At 40.2% G+C, this 22,948-nt stretch overlaps 1 protein-coding gene across 1 annotated transcript in view; it reads right to left on the bottom strand.

The window, feature by feature from the left end:
* The window catches only part of CTNNAL1 (catenin alpha like 1), a 57,553-nt gene extending 34,975 nt beyond the window's left edge, over positions 1-22,578 (bottom strand). The window contains exons 1-2 of the mRNA XM_035550494.2: positions 22,358-22,578; positions 5,174-5,363 (exon numbers count right to left, since the gene is read on the bottom strand). Coding sequence (XP_035406387.1) covers positions 5,174-5,363; positions 22,358-22,483 — 316 coding nt within the window. The 5' untranslated portion in view covers positions 22,484-22,578. The remainder of the gene's footprint in view (positions 1-5,173; positions 5,364-22,357) is intronic.
* Positions 22,579-22,948: the final 370 nt, after the last annotated feature.

Here is a 22,948-nt window from a genome sequence, read left to right as displayed (position 1 = left end):
CTTTTGAGGTATTTCAGAGCAATCCACAACTACTCTTTACTTCATTTCACTTCCTCTGGCTGACTGTTGGTGGCACCCTCTCCAAATTTAAATTTAGATGACTCAGTACTGCCTCGAACAACCATCTGTAAGCAACACTAATTTTCTTACAGGAGTCTACTGATATTTAAGTGGAAGGTATTTCTCCAATTTTAATAGCAAAAATCAAATCAATACCAACTCTTGCAGCACCATCACACTGAAGGAGTAGGATGCAGCAAGTAAAGAAATACAAATTCCCCTCCATCTTCCAAATTCCAGTTAGTATTCTCATAATTTGTGGATTTCATATTCCCGTGGAAGTTTTCTGGCATGAAGTATAAAGAGATTCCAAAAAATAACATCCTAATTTATAGGACTGAAGCACGACAGTGAGGCTATTGCACTTTTTATATAAAACACCATCAAACACTACATTGTCAGAAACACAAGAGAAAAACAACAATGAATCACTGATTTTTGGTTCATGAACATCTTTTAGTCAACTAGCATTTAATATAGCAACAGTTAAATAGGGCTATTTGACAACTTTTATTTTTAATGTGGTTAGAAAATTCACGGTCCAATGCAGTCAATGAATCTTCTCCTTGTCTGAGAAAATCACAGGACCCTGCCCTGTTAAATAACAGATAGTCCTAAATAATAGTCCAATACAGGAAGGGCACAGAGCAGTTTCCTTACTCCACAACTGCAGAAGGACTGCTGAGAGACCAAACACAAGCAAGCTCTGAAATAAGGCATACTTTTTATTAGCACCCAAGGCAAGATGACCAAACCACAGCTAACCTGCAGATCATCCTTGAAGATAGTGTCTAGGACATTTGATTGAGTCCCCTAGGATTCATGTCCAAAACCATGACTAAGATAATTCACCTAAGCATACAAGATAATCACTTCAAAAATCTGATAAAGCCAGGGCTCTCATATGAAGAACCTGGGGGTGCATTATTAATCTGGAAATGACACATACAAACTCTATGGAAAAAGGAAGGCCCGACAGTCCTTCAAAAGACAGCTCCACACTTCATATTATTTACACATAATTTTTCTCCTCTGATAATTATAATCCCTTGAGCTCTCAAGTTGCCTGAATATATATTCCACGACGGTAAGAGACTTGCAGTCCTTTGCCAGGACCACATCAGGTCATAAAAGTAATGCCAGAAATAATCAGAAGGTTTCTCTGTTAGAAGTATGCAAATGTGATAAACAGAGTACACTCCGAGATGGTTGACAAAATGAATTCCACAGCTGAAAGGCCTGTTTTGGCCTCCCAGTACAAGAAAAACATTGACATACTGAAGCATGTGACAGTAGAGTTTGAAGGAAGCAGGTTTGTTCTCCCTCAAGAAGAGAAGGCTAATGGCAAAGCTTACTGCTATCTATAACCATCTAGTGGGCAGGGATAGAGGCAAGAGGGACGGACTGCCCCCAGTGGTGATAGGACAAGGAACAGTGGACAAGATATAAAAGGCTTTTATGAATGTAAGAGTGGTCAAACACTGCAAGAGGTATACAAGTGAAATTGCAGTGTCTCCATTCTTGAAGATAAACGTCCTTACCAACCTCAGTTATCTTGCGATTCTACGTATCCATTTTAAACTGCTGCTTGTCAGACTTTTTAGTTTATTCCTTCTCTGTACTAAAAGACAAGACAAAAGTAGGAGAGAGCTGTCGCTCCCATTTTACTCCACGTCTTCCTTTAGGGCTATGTAGTCAACTGGCAGAGAATACTGAAAATGTTATGACACTAACTCATTCTTGACATGTGTTTTTTCTTTTAAATTAACCAGTCTTTCCTTAGTTTTGGGAAAAAAATATCACAGATGGGCATCTAAAGATGTGATTCTTTGAGTTACATTCCACTACTATACTGTCACTGTAAACACTGACACAGTGCAAGAATAGCGTTAGGCAAAATCTGCTACATGACCCTCTGCAGTGTTTGATGATTCTTTTCCAAGTCAATCAAATTACAAGGTTTATTGCAAGGAAATAGTCATAACAAGTCTGAAACACTTCAGATCACTGATTATACCCTTCACAAGAGTCAGACACTACATCTGTCATCCTTCAAAGCCTCTGCAGGATGTGCAATTGATCTGAAGACTCACTACTTTTCTCAACAATTCAGACTCTTAACGTTCTAAATCTTTTAGGATTGAGATCTATTTTCTTTGGCTGACAAATCTTCCCTTTAATTTTTGGAGCCTCATCTAATTTATTGGCTTAAAAGGAAGTATAAACAGCTCCACAACATCCTGTCCTAATCACCGATGACTTTCTGCTGCCCATGCCATCAGAACATGGGACCTCAAAGTTTCAAAATCCAGCACACAGACATGAAAAACATATGCTTTAGCTGCATGCAAATCTGCATTACAGAAATTTTGTTTCCATTAGAGTAAGAATGTTCAGAAGTGCAGAGCTAAGCTATTACTACCTCACATGTGATATCACAAACTTCACTCTACTGCTACTCCTTAACACTTCATTAATGTACATATAATTTTACAACATAGAACGTTTTCTTAAGTGACAGAAAGCTCATTCAGGTCAATTTCTAAATTTTTTGCTTCCTTAATATGCATGTGCAACTAGAAACAAATGAAACTTGGTGACCAGAACAATCTCAGTCAACAAGAAGCAGTTACAACGTACACTGAGGATATCTTAAAGGCTTCTTCTCCCACTTTTCCCTTCATTTTACCCTTGCAGAGATAAAAACAAAGGAAGTTCACACCTTCATCACAGAACTCAATAACTGAGGCAAACTACAGCTTCCCATAAGAAGAGTTGATGCATGGTTGGCTGAATTTGTTGTGGGAACTCCACTCCATACAAAGCTTTATGCTTGTCATGCGTACTGTAATGCATAAATCCAGTATTTAATGTTGCCATCTCCAGTATTGAAGGGTGGTTGATACAAAAGCAGAACAATGAGCTGGCAGTTTGGGCTTTTCAAACTAGTCACATTAGCTGACATCTATCAGTGACAAACAATGTTTCCATGCTGATTCTTTTATAGTCAATATTCTTGGATATAATTTGCCGGGAGATTTTATTGGCTTGCTCAGAAACACCAGAGCTGTTCAAAATGGCACTTGGGCTACTGTGTTCTGAGACTGAATTCAGAAGACAGCTATCCTTAAAAATGTCTCTGCACAAAGGGCTCTCTTGCCTTGTCCAACACTTAACAGTCCACAGAGATAACATGAACACAAAAACAAACTACAACACAAAAATGGCAACAAACACATATGATATACTGAGTTTTCCATGCAAGTCTTCAGTTAGATCTGAAATACATAGGTCTGAGAAAATAACTGACCTGTGCCATGGTAAATTTAAGTCTTGAAAGAAAAGTAAACAACCCATATCCTCCCTCCTCTATATTGAGGAAATAAAACTTAGAATATAGAGGAAGTATAACCATTTGGTGAGATAAAATAGGGCAGCCAGACTATTTTTAGATTCTGAGCTCCTCCTGGATACACTGTTGGAGAACGGGGGGAGAAGCACTTGGCCACAAAACAACTGCCAAGTCAAGAAACAGAGATTCACACTACACTGGTCTTTTAGCAGCTGAGGTTATCAATGGGAGCTTTTGGCTTGTCAGCATTTTACTTGGATCTCTGGAGAGAAAAGACATACTTTACATAACAAATGGAATGTTTTCAAATTAGGACATTTCTGTTTGCAGCCAAGCTTAGTGAAGCAGCCATGAATCTTCAGCCTCAAGTTTATCTAGAAGAGTTTTTCAAGTAACAAAAACAGTCCTTTACCACCAGTGTGTTTTGTTGCTACTCATTGATGAGGAATTTTCAGAGGATTTCTTACATTACCGTGCCTAATCTGTAAGCTTTTTTTTTTTTTTTTTTTTTAAGCACAAAACCAGTATTAACTGCACACGCTGAATGTACTAAACATGCATCCCCAAAGTTCGAGGCCAGCACAGGGATTTAGCAACAAATACACCAGCTAGGACACCAATAGGCAAGATCCTCAAGGCTTCTGCAGCTACTAAAAGGGTAACAAACAAACTAATAAATAAACAAAAATAAATCACGCAAACACCCACGAGTCCACTGTTTATCTTAACAGATCAATTACAGTAATCCATGTCTTAGAGTGGAGAACGGCTCCTTCCTGCAGACAAGACATTAGTGTTGAAGGAAGGGTCATTTATTTGCCATCACATCTGGAAACTTAAGACAGACTTAATGCTTCCTGTGGCTTCAGGGAGACAATCTGTCATGCCAGGAGGTACTTCTGCCTGCTTAAAAAGGAAGAACTTCAAGCAAAACTTCCCATTATCTGAAAGTATTTGAAAGAAAACAAACAAACCCCACACCCAACCACCACAAACAACAAAAGGAGCATTATTTTAGATCTGATCTTTCTGAAGGCTGCACTGCAGTTGTAAGAATATTCATTTATGAATAGTCACTAAAACATCATTCAAGGGACATATCCAGGAAGATAGTTTCTAACATGACACTGACATTCTCTTACAGTATCAGAGAATGTAACCTACTGTTTGCCTAGAGAGGGCCTTCTGAAGGGAGAAGGGTGACAAAGTCAACTCAATCAATTTTACATACTTCAAATTCAATCCATACACCCAGCAAGTCTGCAACAAAAACTGAATCCAGCAAAAAGACAAGCATGGTATGATTTTCATTTTACTGAGGGAAGTCATAAGATGACTGATGTGAGTCATCTTATTGACTCTTGATGAAATATGGGTTGACACTGACCTTCATTCACACATTCAGATTTAGAATGATCTCATATTACTTTATACACTCCACTGTTTTAGCTTGAGAGCAACTCTAAGCTTATTTTCTCAACGTTCTGCTCTCTGTCTCTAGTTACATCTTACTATAAACATCAGGTAATTCCTTGTGGCAAAAGATCAAAGCCAACATACAACTCCATCCACCTCTCATAAAATGACAGCAGTTTAAGCAAGCGACAAAAATGAGTGACAGATCAGGCCTTGAATGAACCAGCAGAGATTTAAACAATTACATAACACATTAAAGTTCTTACATTATTCCTGACACTAAAAATGCTGTGCCAAAACTGGCACATGCACAAAAGGTTGCAAATTTCGTGAGTAACTACATACCTGCTCTCCTTGCCTCGATGCAAGCAACACTCATTTCTTCTTTCAATTCACGGTTTTCGTTGGCTATAGCTTCACCTACTGTAACAAATCTTCCAACTGCCAGGTTAACTGCTTGGCCCACTCGCTGGATTGCTTGCAGAGTCTTGTCTGAACGCTTTGGTTTATCTTTATGATTAATAAGAGTAGTTATCTGTGAACAAGTAAGAGTTAATTTTTAGAACTGCATACAAGATGAGTTTTTAATATTATAGGCAAGTTTTGAGCTGTTACTAAACTCAGTAACAGCTTTTAGGATACTAATAAAACAAGTGTGGGGTCATGAGTTATCATTTAACTTCTTAGAGAAAGAAAAAAAAAATGGAGCATAAGTTTGCTCATCTGCTGTGATCTCAGCTTATCTCAGATCTGAAATGAATTGATTTTTTTTTTCCTCCTACTTGCAATATTAAAATAAACTGCCCTAGGTCTCAACAGGCTTTCACATTAAGGACAGACTAGAAGTTGAGGAGTCCAGCTGTAGGCATATCAACGCTGTTTGGGGTTTGCCAGCATTGGAAATCCTATAAAGTATTTGTGCTGCCAGGTAACTAAACTCACTCATCTACTAGGATTTAGGATCTTTGGCTCCTTTAACTGAAATAAGCCGTTCTAAAAGATGTTTTATCCAATTGAATAAGGCAAGCTTTAAGAAAGAACAAGCAGTAACACAGTCTTTACACAAAAAGAAAGACCATTTACCTTTTAGAAACTACCTGAAGCATCCTATTCTGGCCTATCCAAAAATCCTAAACCAGCATAAAAGCCGTTATTGTTGCCAAAAAAAGTTAGTCCTGCTTATCCTTGCCTCCCCTCCACCCTCCTCCCCATTTTTGCAATGAATTTATCTGATGTGGGTTAAAATTGGGCTGTGGAGAAGTTGATGTTTATTAGTTTAATTTTATTCATAATCAGTTGCCCATAATCAGTTTTTGGCAGCAAAAGAGAAAACGTACAGACTAGAAAGATGGCAGAAGTGCTTCTTTCAGTAGCAGTGCGGTTTAAAATGCATTGCAGTACTAGCCACATCCTTAGGAGTTCAAAGAAGTCTACTAAAAGAATCACAGAATTACATGAATCAAGTGCTTAAACACCTCGGCTGTATCAGCTTGATCATAGCTGCCTGTCTGTTCCTCAAAAAACATGAATCACCATTCATTCATACATTCTCCTCGAAGCTGTATCCGTAATGCTTGCATCACATCCAAGGAAAGAGCCGGAAGCAGTGTAAGAACTGTTCTGCTTCGTAATTTGATCAATGCCCAAGATTTTTGTGTTCTTCTTTCTCCATCTTTTTCCCAAGCCAGAAGTTCCAAAGGAATGCCACTTTCTACAGTTCATACAACGAATTTGTCCCTATAAGAGGCCCACACCACAGTTCACCAACCTCCATTCCCAAAGCCCAAAAACCCTTGATTTCTCTCCAGCAAAAAGACCAGTTTAGAATGAAAACAGTCCTATTAAAGAGTAATCCAAGCATATATGTCAACACTTCCAAGTTCATTCTAGAGATGGAATGACATTCCCAAAATGGATACCCCTCCCAATTACCATCACTTCTGTGGAAATTCAGCTTATGTTAAAAGCAGACGTTAAACACGCCTGCAATGTGCAGCTCTCCAAATTCCAGCATTGTGGATGCTTTGGGTACACCAAACCACCAAACACCTGCAGCTAACCTAACAAGCCCAGCTCGCTAACTCCTGACTAGCCATGGACAGTAAGCGTAATAAGAGCATCAGCCCAAATGCTGCAGAAAACCAGTTTGACAGAGGGGCACAACTTTCTTTCCTCAACTGATATTTAAGCAAACAGGAACCCAACGTTATGCAAACAAAGGACTAATATAAACCCGTTGAGTTACTGACTTTTCAAAATTATATAGAATAACAAATAAAATACAAGTTGGATGCACGTCCTGGCTGCAAGTTTGCCTCCCACAGCATTTTATAATAGCAGAAGTTTAAACATATTCAGCGTAACCCTGAAAAAATGCATACAGAACTAACACTGCAGAATGAAAGGAATCCCACGGTCTGTTACAAATCATCGAGGGCATTTTAATCCCATATGCTACTGTAAAGGTACACAAATGACAAAAATCACTAAGATGTCAGTTATGTCAGTTTAAGTTGCTTTAATAAAAGTGCTACAAAACATTTTTAGAAACACTTTCATTTGAGATATGGGAGAACTTCACGATTCTACCACTTTAGCACTCTCTTTATAGGGGTCATAAGTATCGCACAATTTCAGAAATAGCCACCTCTTATTCTCCACCACGTAAGGTGAAGCAAGAAGCAGCAACTGTTTTGGCAGGTACCACCACCAGTGTCATCTAGTCTGTAACACCCACTGAAGGAGTTTCTAAATGCAGATTAAGTTTAGTATGGACACCTATGGTTACACATGGCAGACGATGCTTTGCAGATATTTCCTGGAATAATGAAGTCCTAGCTGGGTAATATAATTTCTTTGGGACTAGCTGCATTAGGGCCACTAGAGGAACTCTCTCAACATTAGAAAGGAAGGAAACTAGTTCCAACAGAAGTTGGTCAAGAAGTTTGTAACATACCAAGACATAAACAGCTTCACGCCTATTCAAGTGTGATCAACATTATAACATTAGATGTGGCACATGCAGCCTGTGCTGATACAGCAACTTTTGTGTAGGATGCTTATTAAAAAAAAAAAAAAAAAAGGTAAAGTAACAAGCAGCCCTGAAATAGGAGTAGGTAGTTCGTAATAAAAGAATGAGGTAGAGAAATGTATGAAATATAGATCAACTAAAGGAATAAAGGCTCTTTGGTTCTAGAACCATGAGTTAGATATTCCAAACAGAAAAAAAGCTTAATGATGTCAAAGAAATGAAAGTTCAAAATTCTTCAGATATAGATGGGCTGCTCATAACCTGTCACCTGCAGAAAGCATTGCTGTGCAAGCAAGAAGAATGTATAATTCTGAGAAATACCTCTTTCTTTCATGAAATGTTAAGCGTGACAGGATATATTCAGATATATCCTCTGTTCAAATTTATGAAAAAGCAGAGGCACAAATCTATTGGAGGAAATTAATTTTAATACTGTATTTCAAGCCAATAGCCACTGCAGTTTCAGACTTTTTCGGTGAAGAATTAATCAAGCTTAAAACAAACAATCAAGGGCTACTGAGATGGTGAGGGGCCTAGAGGGGAAGACGTACAAGGAGCAGCTGAGAGGTCACTTGGCCTGTTCAGCTTGGAAAAGAGGAGGCTGAGGGGAGACCTCGTCGCGGCCTACAGCTTCTTCATGAGGGGAGTGGAGGGGCAGGCGCCGATCTATTCTCTTTAGTGACCAGCAATAGGACCCATAGGGAATGGTGTCAAGCTGAGGCAGGGGAGGTTCAGGCTGGATATCAGGAAGAGGTTCTTCACCGAGAGGATTGTTGCACACTGGAACAGGCTCCCCAGGGGCATAGTCACAGCACCAAGCCTGTCAGAGTTTAAAAGTGTTTGGACTGTGCTCTCAGTCATATGGTCTGAATTTTTGGGTAGACCCATGTGGTGCCAGGAGTTGGACTCAATGATCTTTATGGGTCCCTTCCAACTCGGGATATTCTATGATTCTATGAATCTAGTGTTTAAGGATGTTTTAGATTATAAAAAATTACTTTTTGCCCTCTATACGGCTGTGACTCACAGCCCATCCAGTGGCAATCAGACCAGAACTATTACTGCTGTGTTTCTTTCTTGTTTTTTATTTTTGAATAAAATCCCCTATGACTCCAAGAACATTATCTAAGCTCTGCTTTAAACTTAAGACCTCCCAAATATTTAATTTGCTGTATACTGATCATGCATCACCCAGTCACTAACATTTGTGGTGTTTGGGCAGGAGTTTAGAATTGAAGAGATTACCTGCAAGCCTCTTTGAACAAGAGCAATACACTACATGCTGTTTACTTAAGAATTTACCAGTCAGGTGCTAGAAAGGAAGCAGTCCTTTTGATAACACTTATATTCTGTTGAATAAGGACTCATACTTTTTCCATGAAATGCTTGGATGAGACTTAGATGATCGGCTGAAGGATTGTGCTGTCTCAAAAGATTGTCAGTTACAATCTTCAGTCACTTGCTATGAGCAGCCTCCAGAAAACTGTCTTTTCCCACAACTTTACTGAAACTAACTTACAGTCATAATAGATCAAGATGTACTTGATATTTAAGGAAACAAGTTCAACCATGGCACTTTTCAAGCAGCTGTTTTCAAAGCTTTTGGAGAGCCTTCAGATAGTGATATTTAAGTTGTTATATGCTTCATGCACAGGAAACATCATGACAGCATGCTTAGCTAAAAATATTCTAATGTCTATTTATTATCAGTGTAATTAAGTCTTGCATGACAGAATAAAGTGATATTTAAGAGATTGGGTTTCAGGAAGTATTTATAGACTACTATATATAACACCAGCGGAAACGTAGCTATTTCACAGCCACTCCCACAAACAGAAGTTAAATTGGGAAATCAAGTTGGAAGGTACCCTACACACCTCCTTACACACAGTGTACGTAGGATGATTTATACTTGTGTGAGTAATATTTGTTATTGCCTCACACTAATCAGTTTTCCTACTAGAGCAAATATTTAAGGTATTTTCTCTATGCAGTGAGGATTAGCTATTGCCCCGTAGCATCCTTAGAGTAACAGCTCCTCTTACATTCTGTGTATTTTCACATTTGTATCTTCCATTAAGTTCATGTAGGTTAGAAATCCATTTTTGAGGGAAGTATAATAGCAGCAGTCGAAAGCCTTTGCTAAGAAAATGCAATAGTGCTACATGCTAGGCAAGAAGTTATAAACCCCTACAACATAAGTGTACTGTAAAGCAAATTTAGTTGCAGTTGATGGGACCTAAAAATCTTGATCATGACAGACTTTCCAACCTGGTTCGTGCTTTCGGTAGCTTGTATCAAGATGGGGGAGGCCATGGAATGACTTCTAATACTACTTTTAGGTACGGCATCTCATTCAGTCTTGTGTAACTACCCAAGGACAAACAGACAGGTCTTCTGACTCATTTAGCAGGTCAGCCACACACATCACTCTAACATCCACATCTGCTACAGAATGCAACCTCACTTGAGAGCGTGCAGAAGCAGCAGCTGGCATTCGACATCCAGCCCATCCAGACTGCCAGCAGAACTGCCAGGGAGACTTACCATCACAAAGGACAAGCCTCAGGGAACTTGAGAAGTTGACAAGGACTACCTGCTTACTCACCCTAGAAATCAGAAGTGTTAAAATTAAATGCACATCTAGGCATTATTGAAAGCCTTATTAACCATTTTCTATAATTTTAAGCACTCATATGTGTGTACATATACTTTTTAGAAGTCTGGCTAACATGCAGATCTTTTATTATTTAAGATTTGGAAGACCTTATCTTCCTACTCCGTTTTTCTTTGTAAGAATTCATCTTTGAAAGTTTTTTTTTTCAAATGCTGGAAAAGATCAACCAAAGAGAAGTTTTGTATGCAATTAGAAAGTATGCAAAGAAGGGCTACAAAGATGGTGAAGGGTCTAGAGGGGAAGACACATGAGGAGTGGCTGAGGTCCCTTGGTTTGTTCAGCCCAGAGCAGAGGAGGCTGAGGGGAGGCCTCATGGCAGCCTGCAGCTCCCTCACGAGGGGAGCAGATGGGCAGGCGCTGAGCTCTGCTCTCTGGGGACAGCGACAGGACCCGAGGGAACGGCATGGAGCTGGGACAGGGGAGGGTCAGGGTGGGTGTTAGGGAAAGGTTCTGCTCCCAGAGGTTGGGCACTGGGACAGGCTCCCCAGGGCAGTGGTCACAGCACTGAGCTGCCGGAATTCAAGAAATGTTTGGACAACCTTCTCAGACATAGGGTTTAGTTTTTGGGTGGTCCTGTGTGGAGCCAGGATCCAGACTCAGTGATCCTTGTAGGTCCCTTCTCACTCAGGATATTCTAAGATCCTATGAAATGCAAGTGCATTAACTGCTAGTGCACTAATTAACTGTATATACCCATATTCTATTTATCCTGAAAACAGTATTTGAGACCACTGCCTCTGCTTTATGAACACTTGAAACAGAAGTTTCTTCTACACATTACCGAGCGGCAACCAACCCTTCCTTGCAGAAGTTGCACAGACCTCAACACATCGTTAAGGACCTCACATCACAGCTTCTGTAAAAGAACAGCTTCCAAGTGGTATGATCCCATTACCCATATTTATGTATTTACCTCATACTGCCTGCAGGAAGTATGCAAAGGGCAGTACAAATATGCTGCATGTCCAAGACTGCTGAGTTCTGTTAGACTTATAGTATTGGGACTGTTGTAGTCGCATCTTTACCTGAAGGCTTTCCAAAAGCATCTTCTCACTGCTTTGGTACATGCCTTTCATAAAAGCCTTCAGGGAAGCTAATGAAATAAACCACTTTAACAACCTAAGTTGGTTCACTTATCTGCAGGGAAATGCTTGGAGGAGCCTCTGGCAATCTTTCACACCTAGTGCCTAACAAGCTGATAAGCTACCTCACCTCTAGAGAGGAAGAAGGAAAAACAAAGGGCAGGCAGTGACGAGCAGAAGCTGACAAGCAGCAAAAGAGCCCTACCAACTCAGATTATTGATCTGCCTAACTGATTACCTCCAACAAGGGCTAAGCAAGGGTGTCCAGGAGGAAAAAAAAAAAAAAAGAGGTAAATGAGGTACTAGCTAATTACACTTGTATCCAGAGTTTTGGTTAACTGCAAATCATACTTTTAATTAAAAATATTTGTGTATTTCTTATGCATAACAGCTTCAACACACAACATCATTTGGAAGGGGTCGGAACAGCCCTCTTCAGCTCTTTCAGATCTAGGCTTCAAAACCTACTTCAGACCTCTCTTTGTAAAGTTTGCCAAGAAAGGCAAGAGTACACAACTTCTAATTTGAATACACCCCTCGGATTATTAGCATCATTACTATTCACTTGTTACACATTCTTGGAATTGTTTAGAGAACAAAAGAAAGGACTGAATTCATAGCATGGCCATACTATAGTAGTGAATGCCCTTTCTTTGTGCCGAATGCATTCTTAGAAATCCAAGGGTCCTTTAAACTTCAAGATCCAAACCAAACGCCAACAAAATGATTATCCAAAAAGTGAAGATACAGATGACCTTGTTCAATTGACTTTTATGACGCTAATTTATTTCCTCCAGCCTGTTTGGTTCCCTCCCCCCCCCCCCCCCCCCCCCCCCCCCCAGGAAGGGGGTGAGGGGTATTTCGATTTTCCCTCCCCCCTAGAGTAATGAAAACTCGATTTTTTTTTTTTTTGCAGTGTGATTAAGTTATTTTGAACTTTTTTTTTTAAGGGGGGGGGAGTTGCAGGAGCTCTAGAGAAGCAAGAGAAAGAATAAACACAACTCACACTAGTACAAGACATTATGTGGAATTTATAAATACTTTAATAGTACTACTAAAATGACACTGTTGTAAAGGAGAAATACACTTGCTTTTTTAACATTCACTTTTCAGACTCCTTTAAAACCAGGGAACACCAGTGATCCACAGATACAAGGCAGAAAAGTAAATGAAAACTGATGTGCACTCCTGCCATTCTCCCCCCCAACCTCCCCCCAGAACAGCAGCAGAAAAGAATCCCTGAAGAATGTTCAGCAATGCTTCACCACTGATCAAACAAAGCTAACATTTTTTACTCTTACATGCCTTACAAGTCAGAGGACTGCCTTATCTTCCCCCAAGAAAAGGCGTCTTCAGAATTTCTATAGAAATGAGTGACAGTGGCAAAGATCTTCATTTTCAAACAATCCAAGTTCCAATTTCCTTCTCTTTTCGAAAAGATGTGTGGAAGTTTACAGACTGAAATTTGCACTTTTGAGCAACTTGACACTTATAAGTTAACAAAAAAAATGGAAAATCCAATTTAACCTCCTCAGATTTTATACGTGCATCAAGTACGCTGATCACAGAATGAGTTTACCTGTCCTGAAACACATCCAAGGATAAAACAGCCTTTCATGCCCTTTTCTTTGTAAATTGGCCTTCTAACAACCACCATCTTGAAGTTTTGCTGAAGTGCACGACTGCCTCACTAGAAAAGTGAGCTTGAGCTAACAAACAATTGGTCTTCGGGGTGTGCAAGCCTGCAAAAGTGCATTTTCCTCCCCTCCTATTGTTCAATGTCTTCTAACCTAAATGGGTAGATTTCATAAACAAAGCTATTACCTTTTTTTCATTTTGCACCTAGAAATCCAGGGCATGAGCACATCTAAGAAAACAAAACCCACTCAGATGGGAGCACATTGTTTAAAGTGTACTTTCAGATGTGGTCAAAACAAATGCAGACAAGTTTTCAGCACCAGAGAGATGCAAGTCTCAAAAATAACTGAACTTACTAATACCATCAGGTAAACCTAAAACCAGAGACTCAATGTCAAATTATTTAATTATTGTGGCTTTCCTGTCAAACTTTAACTTTCCTTTGTTAGCATACTTAAACCTCTATTGCTTGTGCAAACAATGCCCGAGACAACTCTGAACTTCTCGTTTAGAAAAAGTCACTGCTGTGGAACTAAAAATTCAGATATTGTAATGTTGGATGTAGCAGGAACAACACTGATACTGCCTGCAGTTGAGAACTCTTTCATTTCAAGTTGGGACTGGCTCCTGTAGATGTGCAAAAAGTTGTTAGCCCCATAGGCAGCTTCACTGGTATGAATACCAGCCATTCACTGCGGGCTGCAGACAGGATGGTTCTTCGGGCCTTTTTTAGAGAAAGCTTCCTTAGCTGCTTTTGGCATACCACTTCAATACAGAGAAACACCTGGCATTTCTTCTTGAAAAGCACATACTTGCCTAGGGATTAACAGAGAAGTATACTGTACACTGGAAAATGCTTTGCATGTGCAACTATCATCCATTTAGAGGAGCGTAAGAAAAATAAAATACCAACAACAAAACAAAACTTGCATATAATTCAGGAACCATTACATGAAGGGCAACAAAAATTCATTCAGTTGTGAAATTTAAGGAAATTTAAATGCAACACCAAAATTCAGTAACAAACTCTGATAATAAAAGGGAACATCCATACACTGCTTTAACTCCTACATTTAATTATGTGTAACTTTGGACAATATTTCCTTTCTAAACAATTTTGACACCTGTGTATTTTTTGAATAACCTCCCCCCCACACACACACACACTTAAAACATTAAGTTTCTAGAACTCATTTTCAACTTCATTCTTATTTGAAAGAATATAATAATTTGTGTGTTTATAAGAGGTTGTATTGATTCTGCTTTATATGAAAAGTCAATACAAAAGTTTTCTTCTAGGACAAAGGCAACTGTGTAATATTTTATTTTTCTGTATACCTCTGAAAGTACTGTAGTATTTGCTCATAAATGGTGTCTGATTATTCATTTTATGTATAAAACAAAGAAATCATCCCATTCACTGTTTAGAGCAAATTAACAGTTACAGTTGGGTCCAGACTCTGTATTACTACTCAGTTACCCCACTAGCTTTAAGCAAGGCTATTGATGGAATACAGTACAATTCAGCGAGTAGAAATGATTGTTTAAGGCTCTGGCTAGTAAGGGTTATGTTTTGCCAATGAATTCATAAACAGAAAATAATCCATGCTAAAAGCAATAGGCTCATATTACCATACAGCAATTTTATTAAACTATAATCAGAGTTGTTTGCAATCATTAATTCATAATTCATCCTTTGGGGATTTCCATACCTAATCTGTCTAAAACCGTCTGTTCACAACGCTGAATAGCAAGAAAGCCGCTCTCATTCTTTTTGTGCAGTATCATTGTGAGGCAGTTTTGACTTAAAATTCATTCTGCTGGAGAACTCAAAAAATTTTTTTTGTTTAATCTACAAGAAAGCCGTTAATCTGATCTCCTAAGTGTAAAAGATAAGCTTCCGCTGAAAAAGAGCAGTTGACTTTCAGCTATGTCAGTATGAAGAACCTTACTTCAGCTACTTGACGTGCTACTCTTACTTAATTGTATCAAAGCTTAAGGTACTGAACGTCATACCAGAGGTGCGAAGCTTAACTCAAAGCCAATTTCACCATTCAAGGGTTCATGGAATGGAACGAAAACCACAGGTTTTTCCATGCCTGTGCTGTTGCTGATGTTGTAAGTTTTCAAATGTAGTTTTTCTTGTGAAGTAGATTACCATTAGTGATACCAATTAGCATCAGTAATTAGCATTAAAAAAAAAGAACATTCTGGATAGGTAAACAAAGTATAAGGTATTCCTGCAGTCCCCAGCATACCTTAAAAACCACAACCATAACTGACCAGCTATGTCCCTTTCACTGTTTCCTAACAACCTAGCTTCAATCACTAAACAGCTGCCAATTAAAACTAGCCTCTGTAAAGAGAAACCTGCAACTACATCAGCTCAGAGACCCAACTGCGGGTGTACTGTGACTGAAGGAATCACGGGATCTACAGTCAGGTGACAAACTCGTATGGTTAACTTTCCTGCAGAAATCCCAGACAAAGAAGCAGGCTCCTTAAGGGGCATATGGTACCTCGTGTACACCGAGTAACAGCAGAACTGCTGCAAGCTTTGTTGTTTGCATAGGGTAGAAGAGTAGTAATACAGAATACACACAAAACTTAATCCACAACACCTGTGGAGCCAAAGGGAGGAGAAGAGTCAATGAGTTAGTCACTAATTGAAACTAATTAGGTACAACCCTGTAAACAAGCAGCATACCACATGCTTCCGACTCAGCAGCAGAGTTAACACGTACGACTGTTTCCACAGTAGTTTCTCTGCAGCACTAAAACAGGAGGTTTTCTTCACTCAGTACAAGTAACAACGCAAGCCTCTACACAGCCATTCATAATTTCATTAGACTTGGCACTACTGTTAAGTAAAGTCTCTACCAAATTAATTCACACAGAAGAAAATCCTGGAAAAGGGGAGAAGCGGCTGCTTGTGAGTTAGTGGAATTTTTGAAGTACTGAAGGAGAAAGACTAGTACCCAAGAAGCATTTAAAGAGAGGAGCACTGTGTTTTCTTTCCTCAGATACACTGAGGAAAGCAGTAGGTTTAAGACAAATATGGATTACCCTACTTTTTCCAAAAAGGAAGTTTCCAAAGATTACCATGAGGAACAAATCCCAAGCCTTGGCACCATCTTGGAACAAGAACAGCCAGCAACATAAAAAACCTTTAGAACACTGCAGGTGGCCTAGAGGTACCAAAAATGCCTAGTGAAACACGACAGGCACAGGACTTGCTGGAACAAATCTCTCAGTGTGTCTGCTACATGGGAAATGCGAATACGTTGAAATGGGTAAGAGCTTGGACTGAATACTGAAGCTCAGGAATGAGAGTACATTTATTCTTAATTTTAAGAATATTGCCCAGAGAACGTATGAGAAATGTTTTGACAGTCTCTAAATGAAGAGGAGAGTATTATTTGATTTGCAAAAAGCTCAAAAGTAGGTATGTAACTGAGCCTGTAGTTCAACACAATGGTACAGCTACAGACCTTCAAACACCAGGACATACACAAGACTAACACATGATGCAGATGAAAAGCAAGAAAACTTTTCCAGTTCTTGCAGGCTTCCAAGAATAAAAAACGAGTGATAGCAAGTTGGAAGTCTGAGTGCTCTTAAGATATCACTCTGTGTTTTAAAGTTGTTAGTGAAAGTCCATTAAGGCAAATCCATGACTGAATAATCTCCAAGATGACTAGTTTTGCAACTGTTAAGTTTAGAAGAAACAAACACTTGTAGGAAGATGTTATATGTATCTTTTCACCTATGTGATGCTACAATCTTTCATAGATGTTTTGGCCAGTGTTGGCACCATACATGCATACGTTCCCAGAAAGCTCTCATGAAGCTCCTTAGCTAAATCCAGAGAAAAAAAAATGTCCGTCATTAAAGACACGTACTAACCTCCATATCCACAAGCGTTGTGGATCTACCTGAAGGTGAGCTGCTGTTCCCAGTTTTGCTGCTACTAGATACAACAGGAGCAACCTAGCAGTTTCCAGGCACCTGAGGACTTTTTAAGCCAATGAGACCACAAAACAGCTTTCCCAAACACAGTGTTAGTCCACAGATAGCATTCATAGACCAGTGTCATACTGAACTCAGTGTCTACAGTTTAACATAGCTCTGTTAAAAGTCTTCAATAGACTGTTTGTTTAGTTGCATGAAGATTAACAACAGTTCCACTGAAAGTAACTTACCGGCTCTTACAGTTCATTTCTTCAGGAGGCTAAGTCTGATATGCTTGGTTACCTCCTCAACACAGCTTTGCCTCAACCCTTTGACAGAAGATGAGAACAGAGCAGAGCAGAGCAGCTACTCATACTTGTGCTCAGCTACGACAGAAAGTGAAGAAATCCCTACACCAGAAGGCTCAGAGAATCTCTGTCGAATCAAAGTGACGGTAGAAGAGGCCATGAAAATATTAGATACAATGAACTGGTACAACCTGCCAACATTAGATGTCATTCACTAATATTTCAAGGAACTCAAAGATGCCACAGATGATACCAACTTTCTCATGCCACTTAAAACTAGACTGATAGTTGAGGTATGGATGTTGCCTGACACATTGACACAGAAAATGAGGAAGAACAGAAGTAGCGGACACCTGAATAAATATGATGTACTGGGAAAAACTCATGGTGTTTGTTAAGGGAAATCCTGCCTCACAAAACAACCAGAGCTCTCTGTAGAGATCAGGGATTACATGGATAAGGATAGACTCTGCTGAAAGAGAACTAGGAATCAAAGTTTACACCAAAAGTTTCAAAGAAAACCAAGCAATTCTGAACAACAAAAAAAAGATCCTCTGCACAAATATTTAACTAATTAAGAGACGGAATGAGAAGAAGGAAGATGGAGTAGGAAGGCAGAAAGTAAATGATTGCTTATTGTAATAGAGGGAGATCACCAATGGAGTTTCACAGAAACTTGTGCTGGGACATGGATTATTCTGTGTTATCACAGGGAGGGGAGATAAGCTGGTAATAAAACAATTCACAGTTCACACACCCTTGCTGAACAAGCTAGCCCATCATCCCAACTTTCAGATCATCAGTAAAAACATTAAAGCTTAAGAACAAAACAAAAATGTTAAGTTGGGCCCTGTAACAGTCCATGTTGGACGCCACTGGTAACAGAATGCCAGCTGGGGTTTGTACTACTGATCACCACCCTCTGAGCCTGACACTACAGCCAAGTTTGACCTACTCTATCACATCACTTTTTCAGTATATATTGCGTTGAATTATTTGCAAGGGTACTAGGATGATAAGGATACTACTGACATCAGATATACACTCAGCAGCTGTTCTTACGAATTAGGAAAGAAACAGAGACCACTATGCTTCTATTTATTGACTTCATCCACATCGTAATACTGTATGAGTTCTAGTTCCTGCTCTCCACCTTGACCACAGAAAACAAACAAAAGATACAGCAGAAACTTCAAAAAAGGCCAAAGAAGGATGATTAAGTATTAAACAAACGTAAGTAACAGTTTACATAAGGAATATCTCCAAGTAACTTTAGACTAACCCTTAAAAATGTGATTGAAAGTGGGATGACAGAAATTTAGGAAAACTTTATACCACTGAAGAAAATTGATAAAGATCAAGTTGGCAACGTCTCTTCCAGTGATGTATCAGAGAGCAAGTAATATAGGTGGTAGGAGCAAGATTCAAAAGCAGAAGAAAAAGCATCTGATAGGGACAACAAGACAGAAAGATCGCTGATTCTATGCCGATCTGTAGCTTGATCCAGTGTGGTCATTCTAAAGTCATGCCTTCAATCTGAAAACTACGTCAGTGAGCTTTTCACATACATGGGAAAGCATCATTTGTTGGCTCTTCCTGGGGCTCTAACACAACTCCAGATAATTCTGGAAAAAACAGGACACTGGCAGAACACTACATACATTATATAATTATTTAATATTTACTGAAATGGGAATTATTATAGCTTGCTTCAGAGAAACAATGCCATAATAAAGAACAGACTTGTTTTTTTCCTTCTCAAGGCACATACCATTGTAATTTATTCAGAATCCAAGACTGACGGGAATAAAAGTCAGCAACATTGGTATCATGGACTTTTTTTTTTTTTTTTTTTTTTTAAGTTATTTAGGCTTTGAATGTGTTGGCCAAACAAATTCCAAAACCTCTAGTGGTATCTTCCATAACAAGGAAGTTGGAAAAACATGTTCAGTAACATGGGGGCACACAATCTTTTTCCAAAGTGCCCGTGACAAATAGGCTTTGTGGATATCGAGTAGCTAGCTGTGATCCCACAGGCCTACACACAGGCAGATAGGTTACCTTCGACTGAAAAGTGACTGTCTTCTTTCATGAATGCAGGCAAAGCTCAAAGTTTCATCTCTGAACTTTTTCAAGTGCCTTACCGTGAAGACTTACAGAAAGCTATTCTGCCATTTCTCAGAACACTTCCCTGGAACAGATCCACCCAGACAGGCTCCTCTCCAGCTGTGAAGGTACCCAATTACTGCTAGGCTAGCGAGCAGGTACATAACTGCAGCTGAGGAAGTCACTGGTGGAGCCACATCCTGGAAAGTGCTTTTTCCCTCGTCTTTGCCTTTCCTCAACTGTTTAAATGACTTGTTATTAAGTGAGTCAGCACAGACCACGTTAAACACCCTTCCTGACCTGTGTTGCCAAAAACTTTCCATAAAAAAAAACTTAACATAATTAAACTGGAAACGGTAGCAGCAGTGAAGAGCTAAGGAGATGTAAATGGTACAGTGTTCAAGTGAAACACAGAACTAAAGGCACCTACCCAGAAAAAGAGATTTTTTTTTTCCAAACAAAGTGGGTTTTGACCCATAAAACCATATTTTCTGAACTGCATGCCAAATAGTTTACACAATACTATAGAATAATTCTCTTCACAGTACAGATAAATGGATAGCTAAAAAGAAGTTTTGGCTAATACACTTAATACTGTGTCTTAAGTCTGCAATTTTCTTTTGTCAGTTGTGGCACAATCAAAAAAGGGAAGCATGAAGCTATTAATAGATCTACATGAAATAAAGATCTGGTTCAATTCTGTATTCTTTTTTTTTTTTTAATTAAAGTTTACTAATAAGCATATCCAGTACTGACTCTAAGGGTAGTTTCTCCTACCAGGAAAACAAGAATCTCTTATTGCTACTGGTAGTAAATATACTCTGATAGCATATAGTCTGTAAGTAAAGCAAGCTAGAAAGTGCAATTTTATTTATTATTTTTAATTGCTAAGCAAAAACAAGTAGTCAAATATGCATTTGCAGTATTGCATGAATTAAAAATAAGAATTAATGCAGGGTTTTGTTGTTGTTGTTGTTGTTTGTTTAAGAAAGGAAAAGATTTAGCTAAACAAGGGAGGTTGAAAGCAAATTTCTCAGGGCAGCCCGTAATTTCTTCTTTGCTCAAAAGCAGTAGTGAAAAGCAGTAGCAACATTCTGACTACTTTTTTCAGTGGTAAACAAGTATCACATGGCACTTCCCACCTTTTTACCAAATGGTCTGCTATGAAGTTAACTTCACAGCAAGAACAAAAGTTCCCTTTGCAACTGTACTTTGTACAAGCACAGGCAGAAGTCCCGCAGTTACTGTGGATACACAGCTTATGCAGAACACATTTCAAGAGATCGAGTAACCTACAAACATAACTTCTGCAAAAATACTCAAAGAAAGCAAGCTAGTGAGATCCCTACTTAAAAAATCTCCATATCTCTACTTAAAAATCTTCATGAAACAGTAAAAAAGGAGCAAGTAAACCTGTACAGTAAGTAGGGCATGCTATCTGGCAAGTTTAGCTAACTGCTGCTGACACCATCAGCAAACAGAGCTCAGCACTCACACTTCAAGGGAACAAGCTTGTTTGAAGTTTGGAGCACTTTAGCAGGAAAACAGTAAGCTCGAAGTATTCAGAAATGCTCAGACACTTTATATGGCACGTAGAGGAAGTGAAAGATGCACTTCTGGAAAATGTAGTCATGGGTTTTGTGGTCATTAACAAAATCATACATGGCATATTACACGTGCAGGGAATCTACAGAGGAACAAGACAGCCTCTCTCAAGCAGTATTGGTGGAAAATAAGGATGCAGAAGTCTGTTAACAGTAAGAATTTAACATAAGCAATTAAGTCCGTCAAGCCTTTGCAATTGGAAAGGTTTTTGTTTGCTCCTAAGCTTCCTGAAAGGGGTCACCTTATTTTACCTCTCTCCGTTGTTTCAGGGGCAGAAAGCTGATTGAACTCGATCATTAATTTCACTTTGCCTTGGAACAAATGGTTGAATCCCTGAGATAGGGTTCTCTGAACTGACTGGGATTTCTTTGGAGGAAGACAAATTGCCATGGGGTAAGTGCAGAACCCCAAAAGCCCATCACAAGCCTGTCCTGCAGCCTGGCTGCACGAACGCAGGACGAGGCTTACGACAGTTTGCTTCCAGACAGCCAGGACAGTACGAAGACAACTCGGTATCACCAGGACGAATGCTTTTTGTGTCGCTGTTACACATCCTTTAAGCGTTCTGTGCAGATGTGGAGACAGGTTTTGACTTACTTTTATGACCAGTTTTCAAAAACACTACAGAGTAAACGCTGTATGTTATTTTCACTCGTTGTTTTTCAAGACAGAGCGGTTGTACCGGGTACTTCAAAATCCAGTTTTATAAGCAGAGACCAAGGAGAACTAACAAACAAACAGACCCCGGAGTGGCTTCCACACAACTACCCAGCAGACCGCCAAAAAGCCAAACTTTTCCCTTTTTAACCTCGCTCAGGGCGGCGTGGTACCTGCTGAGAGGCCCCTAAGGCTGCTTTTATGTATTATTTAACTCTTAAAATTCACCTATTTCCTTGGGGGGGGAGGGAGGGAGCCTCCCCCACCTCAGAGCACCCCGCACCCCACAGCCCCATCCCGGGGCTCCAACCGCCCCCCGGCGGCTGTTACGCAACGGCCCCGCGACCTTGCGGGGAACTTCGGCTCCCCCGAGTTTTGTTTTGCTGTTTTTATATTTTCCCTCTCGGGTGGCTGAAGCATCCCCTCGGACAGACGGACAGACGCACGGACGGACCGCAGCGAGCGGATTGCTACCTGCGACACCAACGGCACCAGCGTCTGCTCCACGGAGCGCGTGCGGATCTCCAGCCCCGCGTCCGCCCCCAGCCCCGACGAGGACGACGAGGAGACGCCGCTGCTGCTGCACGGGGACGTGGCCATGGCGAGCAGCCCGCCGAGACGACCCCTGCCACCGCCTTCCTCCTCCTCCTCCTCCTCGCCCCTCCAACTCCGCTGCCGCCCCGCCCCCCGCTGCCTTGCGCGGGCTCAGCCCTCAGCTTCCCCCCTCCCACCCCTCGGGACGGGATTTAAAGCGGCAGCGCCGCTCCTCATTCCCCGATCCCCATCCCCTCACACCGCCCCTGGACCCGGCTCTCCCCGACCCGGCTCAGGGGTCCCGGCCCGGAGGTCCCGGCCCGGTTGTGGAGACCTCCGGGGGAACGGGAGCCGGCCTGCCGTGGGTCTCTGGTTGGGCCCGGCCTTGGTGCCGGGGCACGTCGTCCGTGGCTGAATAAATAAAAAGTACTCAAAGAGGAACAAAAGTTGTTATCCATTTATTTATTTCGTGTTCTGGTTTTGGAATGGGCTGAACTTGCTCATCAGCATCAGCTTGTAACCTGTATTTGA

This window comes from Cygnus atratus, chromosome 2 (genome assembly GCF_013377495.2).
Source record: "Cygnus atratus isolate AKBS03 ecotype Queensland, Australia chromosome 2, CAtr_DNAZoo_HiC_assembly, whole genome shotgun sequence".
Classification (NCBI taxonomy): domain Eukaryota; kingdom Metazoa; phylum Chordata; class Aves; order Anseriformes; family Anatidae; genus Cygnus; species Cygnus atratus.
Note: the sequence above shows the minus strand (reverse complement) of the source record. Positions and strands in the feature narration are given on the sequence as shown.